The sequence below is a fragment of the Balaenoptera acutorostrata genome, chromosome 2, assembly GCF_949987535.1.
Source record: "Balaenoptera acutorostrata chromosome 2, mBalAcu1.1, whole genome shotgun sequence".
Lineage (NCBI taxonomy): Eukaryota > Metazoa > Chordata > Mammalia > Artiodactyla > Balaenopteridae > Balaenoptera > Balaenoptera acutorostrata.
This window is the reverse complement of record NC_080065.1, coordinates 80,832,305-80,851,199: the sequence shown is the minus strand read 5'-3', so window position 1 is coordinate 80,851,199 and position 18,895 is coordinate 80,832,305. Positions and strand designations below refer to the sequence as shown.

Sequence of the window (18,895 nt, the reverse complement as noted above, 5' to 3'; positions counted from 1 at the left end):
ACAGCCATAAAAAAAAAAAAAAGAAAAAAAAAGTTCAGTATTCTGTCTTTTGAATTCCAGAAGTGTTCATTAAAAAGCATGACAAAAATATAAAGAATTTTATAAATTATAAGGGTTATTTTCTTTTAATCCACTGCCATTTATACTTATCTTTAATTTTTTAAAAAATGTACAACATACAAAGAGAAAAGTACACACCTTGATGAATTATCAGAAAATTTATTAATCTATGTATCACACAGGTCAAGAAACAAAACATTATACCATCATGTTAGAAGACTCTTTCTTGCCCCTCACAATCACTAACCTCTTTTTTTTTTTTAATTAATTAATTTTATTTATTTATTTTTGGCTGTGTTGGGTCTTTGTTGCTGCGTGCAGGCTTTCTCTAGTTGCGGTGAGCAGGGGCTACTCTTCGTTGTGGTGTGCAGGCTTCTCATTGTGGTGGCTTCTCTTGTTGTGAAGCACGGGCTCTAGGCACGCGGGCTTCAGTAGTTGCAGCACGCAGGCTCAGTAGTTGTGGCGCACGGGCTTAGTTGCTCCATGGCATGTGGGATCTTCCCGGACCAGGGCTCAAACCAGTGTCCCCTGCACTGGCAGGCGGATTTTCAACCACTGCACCACCAGGGAAGTCCCACTAGCCTCTTCTGTAAAGGCAACCATTATTTTGACTTCTAATACCATAGTCAGTTTTGTTTGAGTTGTATATAAATGAAATCGTATACTATATGTTCTTTTGTATTTGTCTTGTTTTGCTTAACATTATCATTGTGAGATTTGTTGCCTATAACAGTAGTTTGTTGATTGTCATTGCTGTGTAGTATTCCATTGATTGCATATATAGCTATTTATCCATTCTATTTTTGAATATTTAGGTTATTTACAACTTTGGCTATTGTGAATAAGGTTGCTATGAATATTCTTGTACATGTGTTTTGGTGAAATTGCTGGATTGTAGAATTTGCATATGTTCATCTCTAGTAGATATTGCCAAAGTTTTCCAAAATGGTTTTAACAATTCATCCTGGCAGATTATTAATCCTAGTTGCTCTGTATCATCACTGACACTTGGTATTGTCAATCTTTTCCAGTATAGCTGTACTTGGGGGTATGTAGTACTATCACCTTGTGGTTTTAATTTGCATTTTCTTGATTATTAATGAGATTGAATACTTTTATACATTAATTGGACATTTGGATATCCTCTTTTGTTAATTTCTGTTAGTCTCTTCTCATTTTCCTATTTGGAGTTGTCCATTGTTTTATTATCAAATTGTACTTTTAACTATATTACTAGAACAAGCCCTTTTTTGGTTGAATATGGGCAGATTTCTTTTATTTTATGACTAGCCTTTCACTTTCAGCAGTGTCTTTTAAAACAGAAGTTCTTAATTTTAATGTAGTCCAATTTATTAATCTTTACATTAAGTGCTTTTTATGTCTTAATTAGGGAATCTTGACATACATCCCAGGTCCTGAAACTACTCCCTCTGATATATCCTAGGAGCTTTGTTATTTTGCCTTTCACTTTTAGATTACATCTGGAATTGGTATGAGGTAAGGGTAAAATTTTTCCTCCATTGGTATCCAGTTGATCCAACTCAATTTATTGGGTAAGAAAAAACCCTTTTCCTATTGCCCCAGAACACCTCTTTTTTAATAAATCAAATGTTATTAGATATGTAGGTCTGTTTATATTCTCTCTGTTCTAGTCAGCTGATCTGTTTGTCTTCTTGCACCAATTCAACACTGTATTATTTACAGGAGCTTTACAATAAGTCTTGATAACTGGTAGAATTTCTCTTTCCAATCTATGAACATGGTATATTCCTCTGTTTATTTAGATCTTCTTTAATTTCTCTTAATAATTTTTATGGCTTTTTTTGTTAGAGGTCTTTTACATATTTGTTAATATTTTTGATCATATTGAAACACACAATAATAAAGGTTAAATTTTCCCCATAATCCATAGATTCAGTGCAGTCCCAATTAAAATCTGAGCAGGTGTATATGTGTACATTGACTAGTTTATTCTAAAATTTATAGGGAAATGCAAATGGTAAAGAATAGCCAAGACATCCTTGAAAAAAAACAAAGTAAAAGAACTTTTTAAACATATTTAGTTTCAAAAACTCTGAATTTATCAAATAAAAAATGTTTCAAGTCTTTTAAATGTTTGAGAAATGCTCAGTATCTTAAATGTGAATCTCTTACAGAATTGATGCAAATACACTACAGAAAATGGGTGGGATGAAACAGCTATGGTGAAACTAAAACAAACTAGATTAAAAACCAAAATTTCTCTAATTTTTCAAAGGCTTTTGAGATCATCCTACATGATTTTTCATGCTATAACCTTTCTAAGTAGGTAATAGAAACCGTTTTTTGGTGACCTCTGATAATTGGTCATATATGCATCCAAGACATAGGAAAGGTCAGGGCTAGAATTACGGTTTTGAAGGCAAAAAACATATATGTTGGAAGTTAATGCCCCATGAGTGGAACCATGCCAAGTGAAAAGAGTAGAAAGTCGACAGAAATGTGAAGAACAGCTTACATTTAAGGTGAGCTAAGAAGAAATCCATGAAGGAGACAAAGGACCAATAATTAGAAAAGTAGGAAGTGAATCAGGAGAAACACTGGCAAGGAAATAGAGACTCAGGAAGTTGTGAGTGGTTAAGTGTCATGTACAAGCAGAAAAAGTCAAGTAAAATGAAGATCTGAAAAGTGTCCATTAGATCTAGTAGTAAAGATGTTGGAATTAACCATCTTGAGAACTATTTCAGTGGTGTGATGGGATAAGGAAGACAGAAATAAGCAGGAAGAGTGAAGAGGAGATGATAAAATGGAAATCATGAATGTAGGCCCCGGTTTGATGAAGAAAAGAGTGTGTGTAGCAGTCAAGAGGGACACAGAGCCAGAATGATTTTTAATTTTTAAATTTTAAGATAGAAGATATTTCAGCATGTTACAGGTTGCAGGGGAGGAGCTAGTCAAGAATGAGAGGTTGAAGAAGCAGGGAATAATTGATAGACAAAATGGTAGAGTATAGGTTAAAAGCAAAGAGAGAGATGCTGACCTTGATCAAGACCCTTCATTTTCTGAGACTTGGACAGAATTGGTTAGAATGGGCACAGATAAAATGTTGTAAGTGAGGGAAGAAGAAATGTATCAAATAGGATAGGGCTTCCCAACCTTTTTTCACAGCATGGCATACATAGAAAATGATCATATTTGTGATAAATGGCTAAAGCTGTTTGCATCTGGAAGTGATGGACCTCAAGGTTTATAGCTCTAGATTTGGGTATACTCAGATACAAGTAACAAAAAATACCTGAGAATACCTTAATCAATACAGACATTTAAATCTCTCTCTTAATTAGAAGTCTGGAGTTAGGCAGTTCCCGGGTTTGTAGAGTGGATCTACAATGTCATCATGAACCCAGGGCCCTTCCATCTTTCTCTTTGGCTCTCCTGTTTGTTGTTTTTGGTCCTTAGGTTTGTTGCCTCATGCTCAGGCCTTACATCCATATCAGTGTCCAAAGCAAGAGAGAGGAGATAGTAGAGGCAAAAGACAGAGTCTTTTTTACATGAAAGGAGGAAAAACTCTTCCAAAAATCCTTCCTATCTTCCTCCACAGCAGACATTTTTTTTAGTTGGCCAGAACAGGGTCAGATTGCCATACAGTAACACAGGGAAGTGAAGGAAAGCATCTGGTGTCTGCCCATTCTATAGTGGGAGACAGGCAAGAAAAGAGGAGGCAGGAGGTCAGGAGAAAAGAGGCTGTTCAAGCCAAGGCCCTGAATTCTTTCTCTGTTACCCTCTTCAGAAAAACCTTCTAAGCATTTATAGCCTATTATGTCACCTGGGAGGCATCTCTTTGGTAAAATATTTTAGCTAGTTTAGGTGTTTTCATATTTTATAGATTTTATTATTCTTGTTGCTTGCCTTAAATACTTGGCATCATCATCTTCATCAGTAAACTTATAGGTTTAACAGACAGCTCTTAGTGACTCTCAATTTTTGAAGTTATTTTTCTCTATGTGCTTTGTTTTGACACACTAAGTACTGAATGGCATTTTTTGAGGGAAAGTGGATCACAAGTTTGCTTATAAATCACTGATCCATTAACTCACTAAATTCTTACCAAAATGTTTATGCCCTTCCAATTGCACACAATTGGTATAAGCAAAGTCTAGGGGAAAAAAAGTAAAAACAAAAACCTACTTTGAGGGCTTCCCTGGTGGCACAGTGGTTGATAATCTGCCTGCCAATGCAGGGGACACAGGTTCGAGCCCTGGTCTGGGAAGATCCCACATGCCGCGGAGCAACTGGGCCCGTGAGCCACAATTACTGAGCCTGTGCGTCTGGAGCCTGTGCTCCGCAACAAGAGAGGCCGCGATAGTGAGAGGCCCGCGCACCGCGATGAAGAGTGGCCCCCGCTCGCCGCAACTAGAGAAAGCCCTCACACAGAAACGAAGACCCAACACAGCCATGAATAAATAAATAAAATTTAAAAAAAAAAAACAAAAACCTACTTTGAGATATTAACATGTTTGAGGACAAATTCCATCTCTCAGAAAATGTTTCAGAAATGTTTCATTTAATTAAATCAGAGAATAAAGATGTAAAACATCTAATGAATTGGGGAAAATATAAAGCATGTCTTTATTAAAGCATACTATGTTTTAATTTTCTTTCTAGATTATGGTATATTTATAATAAGGAATCAATCTCCTCATGTTTATCATGTGCCAGTGGTACCTGGAAGAAAGTGCTTAGTTTTTTTTTTTTAATTTTTATTTATTTGGGTGTGCCAGGTTTTAGTTGCAGCATTCAGGATCTTCGTTGCATGTGGGATCTTTAGTTGCAGCATGCGGGATCTACTTCCTTGACTAGGAATGGAACCTGGGCCCCCTGCATTGGGAGCACAGAGTCTTAACCTCTGGACCACCAGGGAAGTCCCAAACGTGCTTCTTCCTTAGAATATACAGATTAATGACTTTATGTTAAATGTTTTATTGGATTTTTATCTGTAAGTTTAGTAGCTTAAAAAGAAACCTTACTTAACATTTTTTTTATTATTAGACAGTCTGTGTTAATGCTGTGCTGGAGAAGGTAATGAAAATTTTCCAAGAAGAAGAATCCATAAGGCAAAACAGAGAGGAGAGTGAAAATCTTAGAAAAGCCTTAAAAGCCTTTTCTGAGCCTGTGCTTTCTGAGCCTCTGTTTCCTGAAGGTGACGTCAAAGCAAAACCTTACAGGTCATTACAGGAGAAGCTGGAGAATATTTCAGATCGCCCCAAACTTCCTGCTAATAAGTTGAGTAATAAGATCCAGGTTTTACATTCTGTGTTTGACCAGTCAACTGAAATGAATGAATGAGCAAATCTGAACTTAAATATCACTGAACAGAGCTTAAGAGTTATCTAATGACATTTCATCTGACAAAATTAGGAAACTAGTTTTCATATTCTGACTGCTCTGCTTTGAAAAAAAAAGTCAGGGGACTACTGCTAAAATGTCATTCTCAAGTATTTATGTGGTAGAGAAAATAAAATGAATCGATGTAGTATATATGACTATGGATATTTTTTGATGAACCAGAAAATGTACCATTTGGTGTGTTAGACTCTATGCTATGGTTTATAATATGGGCACGTTTATAATACATTTATGTTTTTATTAAAGACTCATTTAGAGTATCTCTCCAATTACTTATCTGGGAGGGGAAAAAACCCTCCCTGTTAAAATGTTACATATCTTTTTCAGAGATAATAAAAGGATATATATATTTTCTATCTACAGGCTGTATAGTTGCAGTCTGCCTATTATCAGTTATTTTAAAACTCATCTGTAAAGTTATAAAGAACTTGTAATTCATAGATGTAAATTTATAAAACAAAATATTGTTTACAAATCTGATGAGGTCTGTATATGAGAGCAAGACATGACATGACATTTTTAATTTCCACAGCTAGAGGAACAAATTAAGAACCAGAAGCCAAGTCCATATTACTCATTGTTGCCACTGGATCCTGAGAAAAAATGGTTCTGTGATTGGCCCTGCAAACCAGGGTCATGGTTTTGCCTGCAGGAGGTACCTTGGTTTCCTCCATGCATTTTAAATTCTGGACACATGTAAGTCACTGGAGGATTAGCACCTGATATAATAGGCTGGGATGTACCCATCCCAGAGATGGTACATTTCCTGTACCTGATGAGTAGCTGCTGCCAAAAATAGTATTTATAAAAAGCCCAGCCCTGGCTCATTAGTAGTCTAATGAATAGCAAGTGTTGGAATATGGGTAGCATGTAGCAATACATCAGAAAAAAAATGTAATAATATGTAGCAAAGGGCTCTGTAAGCACAGCCTTAATGATACATACTTTATTCACTTATTTTAACAATAACCAAAGGAAGGGATCCAGGTGGGCCCCTTAGAATATTAAGCCTTAATTCAGTCCTGTGTCACTAAGAAGATTACTGTGGTTTGAAACTAAGCTCCAATTTTGACAAACAGCTTTTCGCACTCTGAATTAATAATCTGTTCATCCTAGTTCTTTCTGGTCCCACCTACTCTTATATTCTACTATGTGATGCTGAGTTTTAGATGATCAGTACCCAGGGTTTTATAGTACAGTGTGGGCACGACGCAACCAGAACAGCGTTGGCCATAAATAACTGGCATAGAAAAAGCAGGGTGAACCAACTTAGTATCAACCCTGCCTATAAACTCAGAAGACTCTGAGAAACAACACCCTATATCTCTTCTCTCTATAACATTTACATGAAACACTTAGTTGTACATACATGCACAAAATTCTATAAAAATAAAATTTAAAAAAACTTTATTTGAAAATTTCATATAGGCATTCAAAGTACCTTGGCTCGCAGAAACTTTCACATCTCGTATGGCTGGGGAGCAGCTGTATCTTCCTTACTTTGAAACTGCCTTGACTGGAGAGAAACGGAGCCAAAGTTTACTTGGTCTTGATGTCAGGCAAATTAAGTTTCTTGTTTTTAAATTCAGCATGTAAACTGATCCCATTTTGGGAGGTATTTTTTAAGTGTAAATGGTCTGCTATATATTTGGAAAAACTGAACAGTTAAGATTTAAGCATTTCAGTGTGTTTAAATTTTACCTAAAAAAAATTATAACGATCAGTAGGGGAGGTGATGAATACATGCATCAATGAAACAAGAATGGAAGAATGCTGGTAATTGTTGAAGGTGGGTGGTGGAGGTTTATTATTCTGTTTACTTTGTATACATTAAAATTTTTCCATGATAAAGTCTGCTATATCAAGTCGGGATTTTCCCCCTAAATTTTTCTTAGTAGATCTAATTTTTTTAACCTTTCTTCACTTTGGTTATTCTAAATTATTTTCATCCTTCTTAAAATGCATATTCTAAACCTATAACCTTCAGGTTTCAATCAATCCAGAGGATTGGCTGAAATGTATTCTGTAGATCCTGATGATGATCCTGACATCACACTAAGTACATGTGCTTTTGAACCTTTCATTTATATGATTGTTAAAGATAATAAATGTGCCTCTTTTGGAAAAAGTTAATCATCTTTGGTATTGAAGCAAGGTTATTCTAAAAATAGTTTCAAAACATACACAACATTTTTCATTGCCATAAAATTTTATCAGGAAGAACTCTGAATTACTTTGAAGACTCCAGTGGCATAAAAATCAGAGTCACACTTAAAAGGCTCATTAGAAAGAGTCACATAAATATTCCCATTGTCCACTGTCACTGTGTGAATCCTTTGCTTTATTCCTTTGGAGCACCACTTGGGTTTTGCTGATGGATCTTTAGGGTTTATAGACTGATACAGTCCTTCTCCTGTGGCCAAAGTAATTTTGTATTTATGCCAGGGGCAAACTATACATGGTCGTCCATCAAATTCCTGGGGAAAGAAATAATTGATTTTATAATATGACATTTCCAATGTTGACAATAAACCTCAGGCTCAGAACAGAATCTATTGCAGAAGAACCAGGTTAAAAAACAGGCTTCTCTTTTTTCCTGCCATTTACCAATTATTCAGCATAAGGCAGAATCTAATCTTAGCAGTCATCAAGTTCCTTTTGCAGTTGATAAGAAACCCAGTTTCTTAGAGCTCTATCAGAAGATAACTAGCTCAGGCAACTACACCATGTGACTGCAGTGTGTTGTTATCTGTTAGACATTAATGTCACTTTCTTGACAGAAATGGGGCAAGGGCTTCAAGTGCTTCTAAATGAATTTTCACTAGCTGGTGGAAGAATGGTAAGCTTCAGATATAATTTCAAGAGAGGTTACTAAAGGCGTAAGTGCATATGTTAACTGAAGAGCAATTTATGACCCAAAGTAGTTAATTCCCAACTTTTAACTGTCTTAAAGCAGTGCTTCTAAAATTTTAAAAAGCATGGGAATCACCTGGATCTTGTTTAAAGGCAGCTCTTGTTTAAGTTCCGTAGTCCAAGAGCAGGGCACAACATTCTGCATTTTTAAGACACTCCCAGGTGTCACCAGTGTTGCTGGTCTATGGACCACACTCTGAGTAGCAAGGTCTTACAGCTGTCATTATGGTCAGAAACTGAGGGAAATTCTTCCACACTATCATCCAGATGCTTACATTTTATCTCTACACCAGAAGTGCAGAAATGCTGTTTTGTACCACCTTCCCCTGCCAGAACCATCAGCAAACAACAGTTTCATAATTCATAAATTCATTCATAATTTAAACACACGTTTTAACATGAGGACAGGTGTGGAACTGGGTAGATATGAAGTGTAGAGAGAGTGGAACACTAAATTTAAGCATGTACTTTGTACCAGTCAGAGAGGTAGGGATAGTGAGGGGAGAGGGAGAAGGAGAGAGAGAGAAGTTTCATGAAGTAGAAAACAAGAAATTAGGCAGCTGGTTTGAGAATGCAAGGAAGTAAGTGTCCCCATTCCTTCCTCAGTTAAGCCTTCACAGTGTTACTTCTTTCTTAAAATATATATTTTTATATCTTTATTAAATTATAAAAGTAATATATACACATTGGAAAAATTCAAACTATGTAGAAGTGTATAAAGTAAAAAGTGAATGTTATTTTTTATTTTTAAAAAATGGGATCTCATTAGACCTATTATTCTACGACTTGCTTTTTTCACTCAAAAATATAGTTGACAATCCATGCCTCATTAATTTAATGGTTGTATGCTATTCCATAGCATGGCTATTCATAATTTAAACTGTTTCCTATTGTTAAGACATTTAGATTTCCTTCAACTTTTCGCTACACTGAACCTCTCCTATATATGTGTGTGTGTGTGTATATATATATATACTTTAGTGTATATATATATATATATACTTTAGTATATATATAGGTAAGTGTATATATACTTAAACATTTGTGCAATAATATGCAGGGTAGATCTCTTAGAGTATATTTGCTAGGTCAGAAGACAGGCATATTTTTCATATTTACCTGTAAAATGGTTTTCTTTACATTGTAGTGTTGTGAATTCCTAGAATATTGGTAATTGTACTCAAAGCATTAAAATATAGTTCAAACCCAAATATAAATTATTTTTGAATAGAGACTGTAAATATAGTAAGAATATAAATAGGAAACATGTGAGTTTGTTGAGAATAGATATAATTTTACATACCTCTATTTCTCCTAAATGTAAAGGTCCTCCTGAGTCTGCAAAGGAATTGAATATTACATCTAGTCACTAAAAAAAAAAAAAATGAAATTTTGAAGTTTCGTGGATAGTAAACAAATACAAGGTTTACAAATGAAAACTAAAATCTTACGGTAACAGCGAATATCCATAGCATGATACTCTCCTCTGTGGTAGAAGATGACCACTTCTCTATCATGGACAACAGCTGTCATTCGTTCAGATTTTTTAATATCTTCTTCTCTGCCAACACAGACAGAAGAATATTTCTTCGTTTCAGGATCTTGCTCAGAGCCATCAGGATCCATGCTAGTTGAACAACAACAAACCACAAACAAAAAAAGAAAGAAAAAAAATGACAGGTGGTCTTCACTAGTTCCACTACACTTAACTCACAGAGATAATCATATCATAAGAGAAGACTTATGGAGGTACTTTTTTGTAGCTATATAAAATAAAAAAAAAAATACTGGATAATAGTCAGTCATGATTGTCAGCTAGAGCTCTTAAAACTTGCCAAAATTAGGGAGGACTGCCTACTTTGAGGCTGGACTAGTACTTGATTCACTTCATTGCATTAGACAGATATTTCAGAACTCCTAAGATACAGACACTAAAGTATCACTATCCTTTTATTCCCTCTCAAATTCAGTGGTAAACAACATCTGCCTATTATCCATGTTGTTTTCAGCTTCTGTTGAAGGTAGGGTTTTTCAATAGTCTGAATAGTCTTGGACCCCTTGGTTGACGTGGCTCACTTGGTTTTGCCTGGAGTGGGCAAGCCAGCTCTTATAGATCAACCAGATAACTGTATTCTAGTGGGAGGGGATAAGTGTGAATGGATGTCTTCCATTTTCTTAACTCACACAAAATGTCATTACTTTCTTCTGTCTTCTTTGGGCATTCAAAAATATGACTTTCTCCTCAATTAATTTATAGAAGTATATAAATTTTAGAGAATTTGTAGGTATTCTAAATATATTTTTTTCTTAGCACAGAGATCCAGCCTATTTCTTTGAAAGCAACCGTTCAAAGAGACTTCTGTGTACTTTAAGAATACAGCCATAGTCTGTTAATTCCATAAGAAAGAAACATCAAGATATATCATTGTCAGGCATTTAAGGCCCCATGTAGAGGATTTTCCCAAGGGCCTCCCGTATGAGGGTATTTAAGGTTTTTTCCTATGATAGTTTCTAAATAAAACTATATATCATGTTTTGCCAAGAATTTCTATATTTGTTCTTTCTCCACTTCTAATTCTAAATCTGGCCTATTATTCCTATCCTCTTTTCATTAGGGTTGCTATCCCAAAGTTTCTGGAAACATTCCTGCTTTTTCTCCCTATCTCAGGAGAGAGATTGTAGTGGTCCATAACTTTCAAAAAGTGTAAAGAACCATGTAGCTTAGGATTGACAAAGAACTTTCTCCCCTAGGCAAGAGTATATTTTGAATCTTTGCATGTAATGCAATAAAAATCACAAAAATTGAGGCCACTCAAAGGGTTGTGCTTTTTCCTTTATCTCCGAATAACTGGAGCAAGGGTTAACAATGCAAACTTCAGTGTACAAATTTGACATCTCTGTTATTTCCTAAACCTGATTTGTGTAATGCTTTCCTTTATACATTGAATTCAAAGCTCCTTCCCCTCCCCAGTAAGAAAATTGAGTGAGGCACAAGAGGCTGGGCTCATGAACTAGAGTGAAGGAGCAACAGAAAAGAAATAAAGGGTAGCTCCCAGGTTTTAGGTTTGTGCAACTACATGGTCTGTGACTGTGAATGGGAAGACTGAGAAAGGAATGATATTTTGCAGGAATGGAAAAATCAGGAACTAGTTACATACTGCACATAGTGAGTTTGAGGTACTTAAAAGACATCCAGGGAGATATCAAGTCCAAAGTCAGATATATGAGACTAGCATTGAGAATCACTAAAGATATAAATTTGGGAGTTTTCAAATTACAGAATTCAACAGAATAACTTGGAGTGGGAGTGTCAATAGGGAATAAGATCTAATACAATTCTTGAAGTACATCCAACATTTCGATTTTCTGGGTTAGCCATGGCTGACCAGAGGCTGTATTACAACATCTCTAAATGGTTACCTGGTTTTACTTGATTTTGGCAGGTACCCAAAGTACACAAATTACTCAGGTGGTAACATTTACTCCACACTGTTGGATGTGCAGCCTTTATCACATTTTGTGACAGAACAGACAGGGGGCAACAATGATAAGAAAAATGGGAACAGAGAGATGAAAAGAGGAGAGGGGGAAATTGGCTAAAGAAAAAGAAAAATATGGAATATGAAACACATATAACTGACCAAGGACTAAGATTCAGAATATATGAAGAACTCCTATAAACAAGAAAATAACAAATAGCCATTACAAAAATAGGCAAAAGACAAGAAAAAATATTTCACAGATGAGGAAATTTGAATGGCTAGTAATCACATGTAAAGATGCTCAACCTCATTTGTAGGAAAATGCAAAAGAAATGTAAAGCAAAGTCAAAATTGGATACTATTTTCTATCCAACAGACTGGCAAAAAAATATAACAAGTATTGGTGAGGATATGGAGCAACTGATATAGTGATGACATAAATTAGAGTTAAGACAGTCTGGCGTTACCTAGTAAAGCTGAACATATTCACGACCCAGTATATTCACGACCCACTTCAGGTATATTCCAGAGAAGTGTGCACAGGTACACCAGGAGACATGAACAAGAATGGTTATAACAGCAAAAGACAGGAAACAACTCAAAATTCATCAACAGTAGAATGGATAATTTTTATACTCATTCAATGCAATGCTGTTTAGCAGTGAAAAATGTATGGCTACATCAAGTTGGATTAATTTCAAAAATGTAACTTTAAATGAAAAAAATTTTAAGAATTCAGAGTATGCTTCCATTTTTATCAAACGGAAAAAGGGGCAAAACTAAATATATTATTCATGGATAAATGTATATAGGGAAAATTTACAAAGAAAAGCAAGGGGATAATAAACACAAATTTTCTTAAATGTCTGTCAATATATTACATTTAGTCTTATATTTAAAATTACTTTTTTTCAATATTTAAGTTGTATCCTACTTTATATTTATGTAGCAAATGGTCCAAAATCCAAGAAAAGGGATAAAATGGTACTTTCTATCCTCAGAGAATGTGCCTGTACATAGATCATGAATGGACTATTTGAAAGTTTTGTACAGCTTATTTCAAGACTTGCCACTACAGGAGGAAATAAATGAATAGTTCTCTTACTTTTTTTTTTCCAGGCAAAAACTAGAAAAGAAATACTAGTATCAAGCAAGCAACAAAACACATGAGATGTGGAGTAGCCTCAGAAGTTAAGTTCTACCCAACTCCCAAATACATGAGAACCAAACATTATCCTTCTTCGTTTAAGTCTCTTAGAACATAAAGTCTTTGCAGGGTTTTCCCCCAACCGAGGAAAACTGTAGGCAACTTTGCAGGGGCTGATAAGAAATGAGCAGAGAAAGCTGGGGCTAAACGATAAAGATTTCAGAGAAATATGATTAGTTTTGCATTTGCATTTTGCTTAGGAAAGTATTATCTCATCCTTCAAATAATTGTTCCCTCTAAGCATCATAAGTGGTTCTATTTATTTATGATATCTGGTGACTATAATTAACACCCATATTATTCTTAATTAAATATTGTGAATATCACAGTCCATTCATACAACAACACAAGTCAGTGTGTTCACCTTAATTACTGTTAGTCTGATGCACTATTCATATGCTCCCACACATTTCCTCTGTTTTGAGTCAACTTTAAGAGAGTAGAATCTTTTTTTTATTTTTATTTTTTATAAATTTATTTATTTATTTATGGCTGTGTTGGGTCTTTGTTGCTGCGCACAGGCTTTCTCTAGTTGCGGCGAGCGGGGGCTACTCTTTGTTGTGGTGCACGGGCTTCTCATTGCGGTGGCTTCTCTTGTGTAGCACAGGCTCTAGGCGCGCGGGCTTCACTAGCTGTGGTGCGCGGGCTCAGTAGTTGTGGCACATGGGCTTAGTTGCTCCACGGCATGTGGGATGTTCCTGGACCAGGGCTCCAACCCGTGTCCCCTGCATTGGCAGGCGGATTCTTAACCACTGTGCTACCAGGGAAGTCCCCAAGATAGTAGAATCTTAACAGAATAAAAAGAAAGTGAAAAATTAAACGGCTTACCCAGTATGGGAGCCAGAGGAAGAAAACTGCCTTCTGAAATGTTGAGCCATTTTATTCCACAGTTCTCTTCAAGAAATATTTTTTGGCCTGTGCCTAAAATTAGGTTTCTAAAGGTGCTAACACCACATAAAATTACAAATTAGCTAAATGGATCCTCTGTCTCTATTAGATACCTTTCCAGCATAGGGAATCTATTCAGGTTGAATTTTTAAAAAGCATAACTTAAGTTTCTAGAAGGCAGTGGGACAAAAGAAACATGAAATTAAAGGAATTTGTTATTCTTCTTGAGCACAAAAGCACAAAGTTGCTTTTACTGAGTCTGGGGACTTGGCCTACACATTATCAGAATGCATAGCTCCAGGGTGACACCCTTGCTTTTAGGTTCAGAGAAGAGAAATGCCTTAGTTTTATATTGCTTTGGATGGCAGAATAATAACAGATAAAACTAGCTATCCTTCAGTGAGTGCCAAGTGCTTGGACTCTTTGCATATACGAATTCATTAATTCTCAGAAAAATGCCTATCTTCCAGATGAGGAAACTAAGGGTAAAGGTCCTTCTTTAACAAAAGCTTGCCCAAACTCACAAAACAGCAGTGAAGATTCAAACCGAGATATTATGAGTCTAAACTTTGTGCACACTGATATATAAATCTTAACATTTTATCTAAGTAGCATCCACAGACTTATAAAAATAGGTGGCCTGCGGGTAAACTATCTTGAAGGTACAAAACCTTTTAGTAAAGATATGTGTGTGTATACACCATATATATATCCGAAGACGATGGTCCTGAATTTTTTTAAATTTAGGAACGCCAATGTGCAAGAGTCGTGTCAACAAATGTTTAAAACAGAATATTTCCCTAATAATTTAATCAAGTTGAGCAGCCGCCCTGGAGCTACCGTCGTCTGTGATATTAGAGATCTTTGAGCACCAGGTGCGCTCACCTGGGTTTAAATCCCAGCTCTGCGTGACTTGGGAGAAGTCGCCTAATTTCGCTGCGCTGCAGGTGCGCGGCTGTAAGAAAGCCCTGCACATAGGGCGGTGGTGAGGGATAAATGCCTCTCCATAGTCGTGTCTAGAGTACGGCCGGAGCGTGGGAAACGCTGCGATCACGGTAGCGGCCATCTCTAAGGCCTGCCCTCTCTGACAGCTTATGAGCGAGGACTTCAAGCTGTGTTTAACGTTTGAGTAAAGACGGCCTGCAGTTTTCAGACCGACCGGCGCTCAAAAACCGCAGAGACAGCCCGAGCGTGGCTGTCCAGATGTGGCTGATCGCTCCGCCTGCAGACCTCAGGAGACGGATAACTAGGACGGCTGGCTGCAGAAACCCTGGAGCGGTTTTTAGGCGTGAGAGCGCACAAATGCCAGGAAAGCTTGTTGAAAAACGCCCACTGAGGCGGCAGGTCCGGGGTGCGGCCCAGACTCGACGGTGAACAAGCTCGGTGACCCTGCAGTGCCCGGGCGGAAGCCTGCGCTGGGGGTTAACGGTTAAGGAACGCGGCATCGAGGCCGGCAGAGCTGCAGCGCTCAGAAGGGCCGGGAGCAAGAGCCACACAACACCCGCCCTCGCCTGCTCCAACTCGCCACCGCCGCCGGAAGCCCGAGCCCTGGCCCGCTGTCCGGCCGGAAGCAGCGAGCCTCGTGAGCCCCGCCCGGCGCCCGGCCGCCCAACCCCGCGGCAAGAACAGAACTTACCTGCCTCAAGTCCCCTGCTCGACCTCCGCGAGACCTGGCTGCAGCGCCCCCGCGTGAGGCTACTGAGCCAGCCAGGGCTCCGGCCACCGCGTGGAGCTCCGCGGGGCGGGGCGGGGCGAAGCTGCCCACGTGACCCGAGCGCACCTGACCCCGCCCCCGGGACGGCATCTGGGGCTCAGCTGGCTGACGACCCCACCTGACAGCGACCGACAACCACCCGCGGTCCGCCGGGACCTCCGAACTGACAGTCTTAATCGTGTTTGACAAACGTAGGTGCCATCAGTTTATTTTTAAATGTTTGTTGAGCTCACCACGTTTATCCAGATTTTAAACTCACTCAGGGGTCTTATGGGAATTTAGCTCTATAAAAATATTTACCAAAGTTCGTCACGATGTATATAATCTATGTATAAAGATGTTTACTGCAAGGAAAGAGTGACAGTAGCTCAAATGGGCATCAACAGGGAAGTGGTTAAATAAAATACAGTGTAGACATGTGAATTACTTTGTAGCCACATACTCAAGAGCACATTGGAATGTGCTTTCTTTGGTATAAATAAAAATTATTTCTCGAGATACAAATATGTAGATATATACATATGCTTTTTAAAAAATTAAGAGTGATTACTTGGGGGAAATGGGTTTCACTTTCATTTTTTGAACTTTGCAACTTTTTTTCTGTTTATACTTCCCTGAGAAAAAAACAAAAACAAAACAAAACAAAACCCACACACCTCATACTTGTGTTCAAAGTTGGAAGCTAGATGAGTCTCGTAGGTTTTTTAAGTTTCCTTGGCTATCTCCTAATGCAGTGGTTTTTAACTTTGGTCACAGTTTAGTCACCTGGGACTCGTGATGCCCAAACCAATGAAATAAATCTCCACGGGTCATGGGAAGAGGGGGAATCGACATATTTTTTCTAACCTCCCAAGTGATTCCAGTGTGACCTTAAGGTTGAAACCCACAATCTATATTTAATATGCTGACATACTGATCTCAGGTCCTTGAGAGGCCCAATGGGCCAGGGGCAGCTGAAGCCCCAGAGCCTTATTCATTTACCCCAGTATGCCATATAAATGCCATTTTTTTTCTATGAGCCAAAACTTATAAAAGATTGAGAAGCTCAGAATAATGGATTTGTCTCCAGTGCTATTTCTCTTCCTTTCAGTATAGTTTCAGGGTGACAGTAATATTTTATGGGATAATTTCCTTTTTTGACCATTTGTTTCAATGAGCCAAGTACAAATTAACCATCTAGTTTTGTTGAATCGCTTTACCAAAGTGATAATAAAATATGTTTGGATTTATTATAATTTACATTATCTGTTAGCTGTCCCAAATTATTTTATTGGCACATGGAGCATGTTAGCAATCCTCGGCTTGTGTCATTGAAGGACTAAATAAGTTTGCCATTTTTAATGAAAAGTACTTCTTTTTTTCTTTGGCATAATTCGGGCATTAAAATAGGACACCTCTTAGATCCACTGACCTCTAAATATGATTTTGAATCAATTGGAGACCTCAGTAGATAAGCACTCTTAGGTACACAAGAAGAATGAGAGAGAAATGCAAAACTTTCTTTTATCTCTACCTAAAGTATTAACGTGGTTGGCCACATGAAAATATGAAATGCTTAGAAAGCTGTAGTGGGAGGCAGAATAAACTACTTCTCTCCACTTCTGAGACTCACATACACAAAGGTATGTGCCCAGCCTAGCTGGCACAGGCATGTGAGTTAACAGCGGGAACCCATAAAGTCCATTTGAAAGTCATTACAGTTCAGAATAAAATTTATGATTCCTACTGTCATTTTCCTTTTCTTTCCTTTCCTCCCTCCCTCCTTTCCTTCCTTCCTTCCTTTCTCCCTCTCTCCCTCCCTCTCCCCTTCCCTCCCCCCCACCCCTGTCTTTCTTTTCTTGGCAGTAGAACAGTTCCAGCCAGTGTGAGCAACACTTCCACAAAGTTCTACCTGAGGACATTTGGGGGCAGTTTCTACTTCTCTCCTTGGAACCAATTTTTGTGTCAGTTCCTTCCATTAGTTCTTTCAGGCTTCCCTTTCCTACTAGTGACACCTAGTGGTAGCCCTGGCAGGAGTTCTGTTCCCAGTCACCAAAAACAGCTTTCCCTCTATGATGTTGCCCCTCAATATCTTTGTCTATAAATAGTTTCAGATGTCCCTTCCCACCTTTGTGGGCCCCCTGCTCTGCTCTTAGCAGCAAGCTGTTTCTAGGCGAGCTTTTCTGAGACCAAACGTTTCCTTCAGAGAGGTTCAAAAACTGCCTTCAGTCCTAAGCCAAAGTCCGTCTTGTGAGCTAGTGAAAACCTTTGTATGTTGCTAGTTTCACTACAGGGAGTCTTGAAGAGTATCAGTTAATCTGGATTTCCTACTCCTTCAAACCAGAAAAGGGTGATAACATTGCCTGTATTCGGCCATTGGGATTACGATCATGAGAAAGTGATGGTGGCTTTATATACCACCTATCTGCTTACAACTCCAAAATGAAAGTCTGAACAACATTGATTTGTGTGGATGCCTGCATAATATTCCCACCTGGATATTACAACAGAAACAGTGGTGTTCATCAAATATCCCATCTACTAGCCCACATTTCCCAGCCCCACCTATAGTCAGTTGAGGCTGTCACTCCCAGACTGAAGCATAGAAGGACAGATATAAGACCTCATCAGCTGTGTCTTTTTCTGTCACAGTTGACTTTCTAGATGGTGGAGCCTCCATCAGCACCCCCAACTCACCAACCTCTGTCAAGCCATAAAAGACACGTAACTAATGTGAGAAATAAACTTTTGTGGTGTTAAGCCACTGAAATTTTAAGGTTGTTTACAATTGCAACAGCATAGTTTAACCTGATGTCTCATACACAGGTGTCTCCAATTTTATATGTTCAAAATTGAAATGCTAAATTTCTCCCATAAACCTGTTCTTCCTTTGTCTTCTCCATCTCCATAAGTGACAACACTGTCTATTCACATGGTTAAGGTAGAAACCTAAATGCCATACTTGAGATCTCCCTTTTCTTCACTCGTCCTATGCAGAACAGTTAACACATCTGACCTGAGACTACTGTCCTTAAAAAGCTCTGCTGGCAAGGTTGGCCCTTAGCTGGCATCTGGGAACTCGGTTGGTAAACGTTTCCTACACTGATATAAAAATTTCCCTGAGCAATAAGGGTGACTCACTGTGCCTAAACTGTACAAACAGTATGGTTTATGCTAACCACAACCTGCTTTCCTTCTGGGAGGTTGGAACTTTGGTATATGCTGGGCAGAGGTGCCTATGTGACCAGCCCCCAGTAAGAACCTTGG

General features: G+C 38.0%; 2 protein-coding genes across 12 annotated transcripts in view; one reads left to right on the top strand and one right to left on the bottom strand.

The window, feature by feature from the left end:
- The window catches only part of SPATA9 (spermatogenesis associated 9), a 37,981-nt gene extending 32,260 nt beyond the window's left edge, over nucleotides 1–5,721 (top strand). Inside the window, 1 exon segment of the mRNA XM_007197463.2 lies at nucleotides 5,089–5,721. Coding sequence (XP_007197525.2) covers nucleotides 5,089–5,385 — 297 coding nt within the window. The 3' untranslated portion in view covers nucleotides 5,386–5,721.
- The window catches only part of RFESD (Rieske Fe-S domain containing), a 28,372-nt gene extending 12,664 nt beyond the window's left edge, over nucleotides 1–15,708 (bottom strand). For 2 of the 11 annotated variants that reach the window (XR_009007108.1, XR_009007109.1), the window contains exons 1-5: nucleotides 15,572–15,708; nucleotides 13,412–13,834; nucleotides 9,810–9,919; nucleotides 9,662–9,727; nucleotides 6,887–6,961 (exon numbers count right to left, since the gene is read on the bottom strand). Coding sequence is in view for 6 of the 11 variants with exons in the window: in XM_057540182.1 (XP_057396165.1) it covers nucleotides 7,659–7,922; nucleotides 9,662–9,696; nucleotides 9,810–9,985; nucleotides 12,308–12,324 (492 nt within the window). In the remaining 5 variants the exon portion in view is untranslated. The other 9 variants (XM_057540185.1, XM_057540182.1, XM_057540184.1 and 6 more) reach the window with 9 other exon arrangements.
- Between the last annotated feature and the right edge of the window lie 3,187 nt (nucleotides 15,709–18,895).